We start from the raw sequence: 11,071 nt of genomic DNA on the forward strand, positions 1-11,071 counted from the left end.
AGTGACAGTACAAATACTGAGTTGAAGGACCAGGTTCTTGAACTCGACACAAGTGTCCTAGAACTTAGGTTTGAAAATTTACAACTGAAATTAGGAATAGGTAAGAAGAAAGCTGATCACACATATCTCACCTTAGAAGAAAACCTAGGAAAAATGAAGGATGAGTTGTACAGGAAAGATGAATAGATAAGAGTCTTAAAAGAAGACCTAGAGAAGGTAAAGCATGAACTAGACAGAACTTGCAAATGGAATAAGGCTTCTAATGCACTATCCTGGCTACAAGAACATCACAGTAGCAACAAGAGAGGATTTGGCTATGGGGTACAAGCACCTAAGTGGGACCCCAAAAGCAAGTACCTCACTCTTCCTGAAAACAAAATCTGCACAAACTGTGGCAAGACTGATCATTACAAAAATGAATGGAATGCAAAAGAAAAGACCAGTCAAAAGAACAAAACCTTTGTTCAAGAGAAAAATAGGCTGCCTGGGGGGGGCCAAAAGGAATTTAATTTACCCCTTTGCCTATAGAAAGGGACCCAAACTAGTTTGGGTTCCTAAGACTAATCCCTGATTTCTTTTTGCAGGTCCAAGTGAAGGGAAATAGCCAAATATGGTACATGGATAGTGGCTGCTCAACACATATGACTGAAAGCAAGATCTAGTTCCTTTCACTTGAAGATTTAAAAGGAGGTAATGCCTCCTTTGAAAATGGGAAGAAATGTGAGATTATTGGGGTTGGAAAGGTAGGTATGATAGACTCACACTCCATTGAGAATGTCTACTTGATAGATGGCTTGAAATATAGACTAATCAGCGTATCACAACTGTGTGATAGAGGTAACCTTATAACATTTAACTCTATCAAATGCTTTGTGATTAATCTTACCACTAACACGATTGTTTTGCAGGGAAAAAGAGTTAACAATATTTGCATTGTATATTTGTCCACTCTCTCAGAAAATGAACTCACTTGCTTGAGTGTGTTGGACAATGATCCCCTCTTGTGGCACAAAAGACTTGGTCATGCAAGTCTGAATCAACTCAACAAATTCATCTCCAAGGACTTGGTGATAGTGTTACCTAATATCAAGTTCAAGGAAGATAAAGTTTGTGAGGCCTGTGCAAGGGGGAAGAAGGTAAGATCATCCTTTAAAAGCAAGAAAATGGTAAGCACAACCAGGACGTTGGAACTGGTTCATATGGATCTCTGTGGTCTAATGAGAAATTGAGCAGATGTGGTAAGAAATATGTGATGGTACTTGTTGATGATTATTCTAGGTTTACTTGGGTACTATTCTTAACATCTAAGGATGAAGCATTTGACATGTTTACTGCCTTTGTTAGAAAAACTCAAAAACAACTAGGCAATCAACTTGCATCAATCAGGTCTGATCATAGATCTGAATTTGAAAATGCTAAGTTTGCTAAATTTTGTGATGAACATGGTATAAATCACAATTTCTCGTCCCCTAGGGCTCCTCAACGAAATGGAGTAGTTGAAAGAAAGAACATGACTCTTGAAGATATGGCTAGGACTATGTTTCTTTCTAGTAAACTGCCCTATAGCTTCTGGGCAGAGGCTGTAAAAACTGCATGTTATATCATTACTAGATGCATGACTAGACCTCTTGTAGAGAAGACTCCCTATGAGTTACTTAAAGGGAGAAAACCAAATATATCCTATCTTAGGGCATTTGGATGCAAGCACTTTGTACACAATAATGGAAAAAACTCCCTAGGTAAGTTTGATCCCAGAAGTGATGAGGGAGTATTTTTGGGATATTTTTCACATAGCAAAACTTATAAAGTGTTCAATAAAAGAAATTTGTGTGTAGAAGAAAGTGTACATGTAGTGTTTGATGAAACTAATAATCTTTCTGAGAGACAGGAACATGAAGATGAAGCTATTAGGCTGGTAAAAGATTTGAGTGAAGTCTCAGCTTAAGCTAAAGTGGCACCAAAAGAAGGAACATGTGATGGAACAGGTTCTTCCATCCAGGGCAACCTGACAGGGGGGAACTGATCAAAGAGGAACTGAAACCAATCCCCTAAAGGAACCTATTCATGACCTTGGTCCTCAGCAACATAATATGGGAGAAACATCAAGCAAAAATCAGTTGGTTCTGAAACCTCACAAGTATCAATGTTCTCATCCCATTGAGAACATAATTACTGATCCAACCTCTGGAGTTAAAACTAGATCATAATTAAAGAATCTCTGTGCTTTTTATGCTTTCCTATATCTTATTGAACCTAAAAATGTTGTTGAGACTTTGCATGATGTAGATTGGGTAAATACAATGCAAGATGAACTCAATCAGTTAGAGAGAAGTCAAGTTTGGCATCTAGTTCCAAGACCTAAAGACAGATCAGTAATTGGCACAAAATGGGTCTTCAGAAACAAGCTTGATGAAGATGGAACAGTTACAAGAAACAAGACAAGACTGGTGGTACAAGGTTACAGCCAAGAGGAGGGTATAGATTATGATGAGACTTTTGCTCCAGTTGCAGGACTGGAGGCAATATGACTCTTCATAGCCTTTGTAGTACACATGGTATTCACTCTTCATCAGACGGATGTCAAAAGTACCTTCCTGAATGGCTAGCTAAAAGAAGAAGTGTTTGGTAAACAATCTCCAGAGTTTGAGAGCAAGGAATGTCCTGAACATGTATACAAATTAGACAAGGCTCTCTAAGGATTCAAGGAGGATCCTAGAGCATGGTATGAACGATTGTCCAAATTCCTACTTGAACATGGCTACAAAAGAGGTAAAATTGATAGTACTCTATCCTTGAGGGAAAAAGGTAAGGATCTTCTTGTGGTACAAATATATGTTGATGACATAATTTTTTGGGCAACCACTGACAAACTAAGTAAGGATTTTGCCAAATTAATGGGGAGAGAGTTTGAAATGAGTATGATGGGTGAGATTAACTTTTCTTAGGCTTATAGATCATACAAATCCCAAATGGAATCATGATCCATCAGTAGAAATGTGCAAAAGAGTTGATCAAAAAGTTTAAAATGGATGAATCAAAGGAAATAGACACCCCCATTGCAACTACCACTAAATTAGACATAGATGAACCTGGTTCATTTGTTGATCAGAAGTTGTATAGGGGTATGATTGATTCACTTTTGTATCTTACTGCCAGCAGACCGGACATAATTTTCAGTGTAGGGCTTTGTGCTCATTTTCAGGCTAATATAAAGGAATCTCACTTGGCTGCTGTCGAGAGGATACTTAGATATTTGAAAGGCACTACTGATCTATGTCTTTGGTACCCTGAAGGTAGTAATTTCAATCTAGTAGGGTATGCTGATGCTGATTATGCAGGTTTCCTTGTGGATAGGAAAAACACCTCAGATATGGCTCGTTTTCTTGGTTCATGTCTTGTATCATGGGCCACTAACAAGCAAAATTTAGTGGCCTTATCCACTGCTGAGGCTGAATATGTTGCTACTGCCTCTTGTTGTGATCAATTGCTATGGATAAATTAAACAATTGGTAGATTTTGGCATTGAAGTTGGTTTTATTCCTATCTTATGTGATAACACTAGTGCTATAAGTATGACAAAGAACCCTGTTCATCATAAGAGGACTAAGCACATAGATATTAGACACCACTTCTTAAGAGATAACTATGAGAAAAGATTGATCTCCATAGAATTCTGTGCTACTGATAAACAAATTGTTGACATATTCACTAAAGCACTAAGTAGAGAAAACTTTGAGAGGAACAGGTTAGAATTAGGGGTGATTAAGATCACCTAATAGGACTAGCTCAAAATGCACAATAAAAAAAATGAAAAAAAATTTGGCTAGGAAATCTAAACTTGTGTAAATATCTAGATTAATTTTTACTCATCTTCATACTATAATTAGTATACTCCTGTGACATGTGTTAATATGACTTACTGATCTCTTACAAAATTTTCTCTATTATGGTAAATTGAGGTATGGTCAAGAGAATTTTATATGAAGAACCTGGTTCATCAGTATGAGTTTATCTGAATTCTAAGGTATGTTTTCTATACTCTGTACAATTAGAAATATAAATATTCAAAATCAAGAGCAGAAGTCCTACAATTGTTCAATTCCTTAGAAGTTCTATCCGTTAGTTTTGAACCAGTTCCGTCAGCCTAAGAACTCTAAACCACGAATATATCCTAAAATCAAGGGAAGCCTAACCGTTCATTCAAACCTGAAGTTTCAGGTTGATTAGACCTCTAATTGACCACTGCTAAAGCTATCGTTATACATTAAATGTGTATTTCTCTTTAAATGCACATCATCACCTCCTACCATCTTCATAATTCTAAACCGTCAAAAACCCCTCTTCACTTTCACTTGCCTTTTTCTCCAAAATTCTAACTCATCAATTTTCTCAAGAAACCAGCAAGAATGACAAAGCCACAAAACAACCCTGGAACTCCTCCACCACCCACTCCCTCTAATTCATCTACCCCTCATTCACCTAGAACATCTCCCAAACCCAGGCTCAGAAGGGTAAAAATGCTTGCTCGAAAAATAGTAGCTTATGGGGTTCTTTCAAAGAAATTAAAGGCAAGCCAGGTCCAAGACTCTAATTCCAACTCTGATTCTGAGTCATACAAATCTGCTAGTGAGGGGGAAGGACCTGGGTCTTCTGACTCTAAGAAGACTCAAGAATCCCCTTCTAAGGTAAGTTCTTCTTTGACTGAAAATTTAGAAACTAGGTTTGTTCTGGTTGGGGCCTATTAGGGATATGGAATTACCTGAGTTACGAAGGAGTGGAGGTAAAAAGAAATCTGAAAAAGAGAGAGAGAGAGAGAGGGTGCATGTGGTGAAGAGAGGGGAAATAAGAAAAGAGTGGTTGATCATTCACCCACTATTGATTTGTCTGTGCCTGCTATCTATGGGGTTGAACAAGAAAATGTTGAATAGAGTGGCAAGAAGTCAGGGGGAAGTGGTTCTGGTGAAGCTTCTAAAGGGTTAGTTAATCTAAGCGCATAAGGAGATGAACCTGGTTCATCAACTAAAGAGACCCTAGCAGACCTGTTGAAAAAGGTTGGGGCAAGTTATGATCCAAAGAAAAGAAGAACTCCCACACCAAAAGCCCCAGTGCTCCTAAACCCTCCAAGAAAAGAAAGGCTTCATCCCCAACAACTACTTAAACTTTCTTGCCAAAGGGAAGAGCCACAAGAAGCAAGGTGAAATAGAGTGAGAGTGATCTACAAAAGGCTCTGGCTAAGAGTAAGAAGAAAAGGATGGCTAAAGGAAAAGGGACGGTTGTAAAGTCCTCAGAGACGGTGAAAGTTGAGGAGATGGAACAGGTCCATCAGGAGGAAGTTCCAACAGTGGAGGTTCAGATCCCCAAGCCTAAAAAGCCCAAGACTTCTTCCAAGAAGTCTTCCTCTGTGTTTGAGGCTGCTGAACCCTCATTAGCCAAGAAGACAAGGTCTGCAGTGAAAAGTAAGCAAGTTAGAATTTTTGAAGATGAGGAATGGAGTGGTGAAGAATAAGAAGATGAGTCTGATGGCGAACAAGACAAGCTTGCCATGTTCGCAAAAGAAAAATTTTGAAGGGTAGATTGCTGAAAGACCCGGTGGAACCAGGAATGATGAGACTGGTCGATGACTTAGCTACTCAGGGCTGGAAGGACATGGTCCTTCAGATGGATGGAAGGCTAGCCAGAATGAAATCATTGAGTTCATAGCAAATGCAGAGGTTAAGGATGGCAAGGTTAGCAGCCTGGTGAAAGGAGTTCAAGTGACATTTGATGAAGAGAAACTGAGAGAGATCCTTGACATACCCTCTGAAGGGTTTGATGACTATACAAGGCAAAGGTGGCCTTGACTAGACTCACTTCCTACTGCCCTTGACATTACCAGGAGGTTTTGTGATGCTGAAGATGTGAATGAGGCTAGGGCTGTTCAGAAGAGTGAAATGAGGTCACATCACAAAGTCTTGTTTGAATTTGTCAACAAGTGCCTATTGCCCAGGCAGGAGAGAAGGCATATTTCAAATTATATGGACCTAGTTCTGATGGAGTGCTTAGGCAAATTAATTAGCCTGCATTCATCATTAAGCTGCTGGACAGGGTCATAAATGGATCCAAGACTCATGCTACCCCCTATGACTTTATTCTGACTACGATTCTGGATAAGTGCAATGTGCCTCTAAAGAAATGGGAAATGGCCTCAAGCAAGGATCACTTTAGTATTAATACTCTGCTTGCTTGTGACTATTTAGTCAATGCCATCCCAAATGAACCTGGTTCATCCAAGAAGACTCCTATCAAAAGTAAAGTCAGGGCCCTTGTTCAGGAATGTGAAGCCAAGGATACTGAGATAGCTTGGCTTAAGGCTCGTGCGGCAGAGGTGGAATCTGAGAGGGATGCTCTCAGAACTGTGCTTACTAAGGAATAGGAGAAGAATGATTGGATTCTTCACAATATGCTAAATCTTCTCCAAGCCCAAAACCAACCCTCTGGCTCCCCCAAGCCTTAGGGATTCTAGCCTTTGTCTCCTGAACATGTCTAGTACCTTCAGTAACCCGGATTAGGGATTTTTCTATCTTTTTTTTGCTCATGTTTTAAATGCTTTTTGCTTTCTGATTGTGGATTGTGGTAACAACATATCTTCTATCAATGATATCTACTGTTTTGCTCTTGTTCAATGTTAATCTTTCCTTGATAATTTAAATATGTTTGCTTGATTACTGATGATTAAATCATGATTGCACTTTCAATTTTCCCAATGGCCATGAGTACTTATTAAAATCTGGAACTCACATTTTGTATGCAACTTTTCGATGATGCCACAATGGGGAAGAAATATTGTGCTTTACACATTTTGAATAAGTGATATTTATAACTAATTAACCTGGTCCTTGATGAAGAGTAAAATTTCTAAATTTTTTATTGATGGTTAAGCTGAGTTCTTATAGGATCCAAGTAAGTAAAAAGCACAGAGTTTTTCATCATCAAAAAGGGGGAATTTGTTAGCCCAAGAACAGGTAAAATTTTGAAGATTGACAAAAGAACTCAGACATGGACCAGGTCCATCTTGTGAAGCATAGTCATGATCAACCTGTACATGTGAGATGCATGTGAAGGAGATAAATCTAACTGATTAAGAAGCAATATCTCCTAATCTGATCGAAAAGGTTGCATATTGGATAAGGAGAGAAAGACTTCTTGCATGAAGAGAACACATTTTAGGAAGAAGATAGTGTTAGAGTTTGAGATCATCTTGAACTCTTCTACGATAGAAGAGTAGAATTTGAATCCCAATCAATCTCTAATTACTAACCCATTAAATATCAGTGTTGTTCTCTTTTACAGGTAATGCACATAAGCAGAAGTTAAACTTAAATTGAGAGCAAAAGAGCAAGGCGATTTTGCAAGCAATTTATGTGTGATTCGAGTGTGCAATCCTGAAGCTACTTGAACGAGATAGAAGAACCAGTTCCAAGTGACTATCTTTTATTCTAGTTCAATTGTAGTAGGTGATTTTACATTGTACCTTTCAGCTTTTGTAGAAGCAATTGTATTAGGTACCTAGAGTGTTCAAGTTAGAGTTAACTTGAAGTTGTCGCAACAGTTGAGACTGTGTGCCACAATGGGATTAGAGTTAATCCTTAGGTTTATAAAGAGTTTTGTAAATGCTGTTTTGGCGCAGTGATTTTAGTGGAAGTTTGGGAAAATCTTACTGAATAGTAAATCGTGGTTTTTCACCTTTTGAGCCAGGTGTTTTCCACGTAAAAATCTCTTTATTCTTTATTTTTCTTTATTTATTATTCCGCAAACTGTCGTAGTTGGAATACATAGAAGAACCAAGTCCTTCTATAGTTCAGATAAGCGAAAATTGGGTACCACACAAATCACCCCTGTTGTGTGGTATTGACATTTAAAACATCAGAAAGCTTTAAAAGGAACATGTTAGAACTAGGTATGATTAAGATCACCTAATAGAACTAGTTCAGAATGCACAATGAAAAAAAAGAAAAAAAAATATATTATTTTTTTAGGAAATCTGGAACTTATGTAAATATCTAGATTAATCTTTACTTAGTCTCATACTGTAAATAGTATACTCATATGCGATGTGTTGATATGACTCACTAATCTCTAACAAAATTTTCTCTATTTTGGCAAATTGAGGCATGATCAAGAGGATTCTTAGTGAAGAACCTGGTTCATTAGTACTAGTTCATCTGAATAACGAGATATGTTTTCTACACTTTGTACAATTAGAAATATTAATATTTAATTCATGAGCAGAGTCCTAACTATGTTTAAAAACTTCAGAAAAACCTATCCTTTTGAGTTTGAACCAGTTTCGTCTCTATTAGAATCCTCCCAGTATAAAATGCCTAGAATCTAGGGAAGTTTAACTGCTCGTTCAGCCTGAAATTTCAGAGTGATTGGACTTCTAATTGACTACAAAAAGCTGCCGTTAGACATTAATTAACTCTCTTTAAAAACCATCATCGTCATCACTACCACTCTCATAATTCTCAAAACCGTCAATTTTTTGTCGTTCTCTACTCTTCTCTCTTACAAAACTCAATTCAAAATTTTTCTTCCAGAATTAGAAAATATGACCAACCCCCAAGATAATCCAGGCACTCCTCCACCACCTACACCCCTGATTCCTCCACTACTCCTCATCCTAGCACAACCCCCCTACCTAGGAAAAGGCGAGTAAAGATGCTTGCTCGAAAAACTGTGGCTACAGGTATGCTTTCAAATAAACTAAATGCAAAATTAAAGGCTAGTCAAGCCCAAAATTTTGAAAATTCTGATGATTCTTTCAAGTCTGCGAGTAAAGGAGAAGGAACTGGGTCTTTTGATTCTGAGAAAGAGCAAAATCACCTTTCTGAGGTACGTTCTATTCTAGTTGAAAATTTGGACAATCATTTTATTTTGGTTGGTTCTGTTATGAATGTGGAAACGCCTGAGTCAAGAAGGAGAGAAGGTAAAAATAATAGTAAAAAAGAAAAGGAGATGAGGGTGTGAGTAATGATGTGAGGGAAAAGGGAAAGAAGTGGTTGATTCCTCACCCACCTCTGAAGCGGTTAAACTAGCAATCTGTGGAGCCGAGCCAGAAAAGGTGGTAGAGAGTAGCAAGAAAATAGGGGGAAGTAGTTCAGGGGAGGCTGTTGAAGGGCTGGTCAATCTCAGTTCACATGTAGATGAACCTGGTTCATCTATTGAGGAGACCCTAGCAGACCTTCTGAAGAAAGTGGGTACAAGCTATAACCCCAAGAAAAGGAGAACCCCAACACCAAAAGCTCCCAGCACTGCAAAAACTACCAAGAAAAGGGATACTACTTCTCCAACAACTGCTGAGATTCCTCTACCAAAAGGAAGTTCTACAAGGAGGAAGTTGAAGCAGAGTGAGGATGAGTTACAAAAAGCTATGGCAGAATGCAAGAAGAAAAGAAAGAACAAAGGGAAAACTAAGGTTGCAAAGCCTGTTGAGGCTGTTGATGTGGATGTGATGGACCCATTCCATCAAGATGAACATGTGACTATGGAGGTTCAGACCCCTAAGCCCAATAAGACCAAGACTTCTTCAAAGAAGTCTTCATCTATTTCCAAGGCTGTTGAACCCTCTTCTTTGGCTAAACGAACAAGGTCTGCTGTGAAAGGCAAGCAAGTTAAGATTACTGAGGAAGAAGATTGAAGTGGTAAAGAAGAGGGTGAATCTGACTATGAACAAGATAAGCTAGCTAAGTTTGGCAAACAAAGAATCTTGAAGGGTAGACTTTTGAAGGATTTGGAGGAACCAGGGATGGTTCGACTGGTTGATGATCTAGCTGTTCAGGGCTAGAAGTACATGGTCCTTCAGTTTGATGGCAGGCTGATAAGAAATGAGATTATTGAGTTCATGGACAATGTAGAGGTCAAGGATGGCAGAGTTACTAGTAAGGTAAAAGAGGTTCAAGTGACTTTTTATGAAAAAAAGTTGGGTGAAATCCTTGACATTCCTTCTGAAGGGTATGATGACTATACGAGGCTATTAGCCCAAGAACATGTGAAATTTTTAAGATTGACAAAAGAACTCAGACATGGACCAGGTCTATCTTGTGAAGCACAGTCATGCTCAACCTATACATGTGATATGCACGTGAAGGAGATAAATCTAACTGATCAAGAAGCAATATCTCCTAATCTGATAAAAAAGGTTGCATATTGGATAAGGAGAGAAAAACTACTTACATGAAGAGAACACAATTTAGAAATAAGATAGTGTTAGAGTTTGAGATCACTATGAACTCTTCTACGATAGAAGAGTAGCAATTTAATCCCAGTCAAACTCTGATTACTAACCTATTAAATGTCAGTGTTGTTCTCTTTTATAGGTAATGCACATAAGCAGAAGTTAAACTTAAATTGAGAGAAAAAGAGCAAGGCGATTTTGCAAGCAATTTATGTGTGATTTGAGTGTGCAGTCCTGAAGCTACTTGAACGAGATAGAAGAACTAGTTCCATGTGTCTATCTTTTATTCTAGTTCAATTGTAGTAGGTAATTTTACATTGTACCTTTTAGCTTTCATAGAAGCAATTGTATTAGGGCTATGTTCTTTATTTTTTGTATTTAAGATTCCGTAAACAGTAGTAATTGGAACACTTAGAAGAACTAGGTTCTGCTATAGTTCAGTTAAGCAAAAATTGGGTACCACACAAATCACCTCCCTCTTGTTTGGTATTGACGTTTAAAAAATCAATTGGTATCAAAGCGGGTTATCCTAGTTAACACCTTAGGAAAAGATCAAGATGAGTGCACTACCTAGAAATTAGGAAGGGTAATCCACTGCTAGGCCTCCACTCTTTAATGGTCAGTACTATATTTGGTGGAAGAACAAGATGAGAGATCATATCATAGGAGAAGACTATGAACTCTGGGACATAGTCACTAATGGTCCCCTGGTGACTACAAAGAAGAATGCTGAAGGAGTGGATGTACCAAAGACAAGAGCTGACTGCACTGCTGAAGGCTTGAAGAAATGGGAGAAGAATGCCAATGCCAAGAAATAGCTTGTGTGTGGATTGGGTCTACACGAGTACAACAGGATTC

At 38.3% G+C, this 11,071-nt stretch overlaps 2 protein-coding genes across 2 annotated transcripts; both read left to right on the forward strand.

Annotated features, from left to right (window-relative positions):
* The first annotated feature begins 2,300 nt into the window (after positions 1-2,300).
* On the forward strand, positions 2,301-3,502 carry LOC138873613 (secreted RxLR effector protein 161-like). The gene is made up of 2 exons (XM_070152084.1): positions 2,301-2,519; positions 3,110-3,502. The coding sequence occupies exons 1-2, from the start codon at positions 2,301-2,303 to the stop codon at positions 3,500-3,502; spliced, it is 612 nt and encodes a 203-aa protein (XP_070008185.1).
* A 904-nt stretch (positions 3,503-4,406) lies between these two features.
* On the forward strand, positions 4,407-4,997 carry LOC138873614 (uncharacterized). The gene is made up of 2 exons (XM_070152086.1): positions 4,407-4,685; positions 4,929-4,997. The coding sequence occupies exons 1-2, from the start codon at positions 4,407-4,409 to the stop codon at positions 4,995-4,997; spliced, it is 348 nt and encodes a 115-aa protein (XP_070008187.1).
* The last annotated feature ends 6,074 nt before the right edge of the window (positions 4,998-11,071 follow it).

The sequence above is a fragment of the Nicotiana sylvestris genome, chromosome 7 (genome assembly GCF_000393655.2).
Source record: "Nicotiana sylvestris chromosome 7, ASM39365v2, whole genome shotgun sequence".
Taxonomy (NCBI): Eukaryota; Viridiplantae; Streptophyta; class Magnoliopsida; order Solanales; family Solanaceae; genus Nicotiana; species Nicotiana sylvestris.

Excerpts from the sequence above, each read along its gene's own strand:
- LOC138873613 (XM_070152084.1), top strand. The coding sequence starts at position 2,301 with ATGCAAGATGAACTCAATCAGTTAGAGAGAAGTCAAGTTTGGCATCTA. Across the intron at positions 2,520-3,109 it reads CTCCAGTTGCAGGACTGGAG|AAGTTGTATAGGGGTATGAT; the intron begins GCAATATGACTC and ends TTTGTTGATCAG.
- LOC138873614 (XM_070152086.1), top strand. The coding sequence starts at position 4,407 with ATGACAAAGCCACAAAACAACCCTGGAACTCCTCCACCACCCACTCCC. Across the intron at positions 4,686-4,928 it reads CTCAAGAATCCCCTTCTAAG|AGTGGCAAGAAGTCAGGGGG; the intron begins GTAAGTTCTTCT and ends AATGTTGAATAG.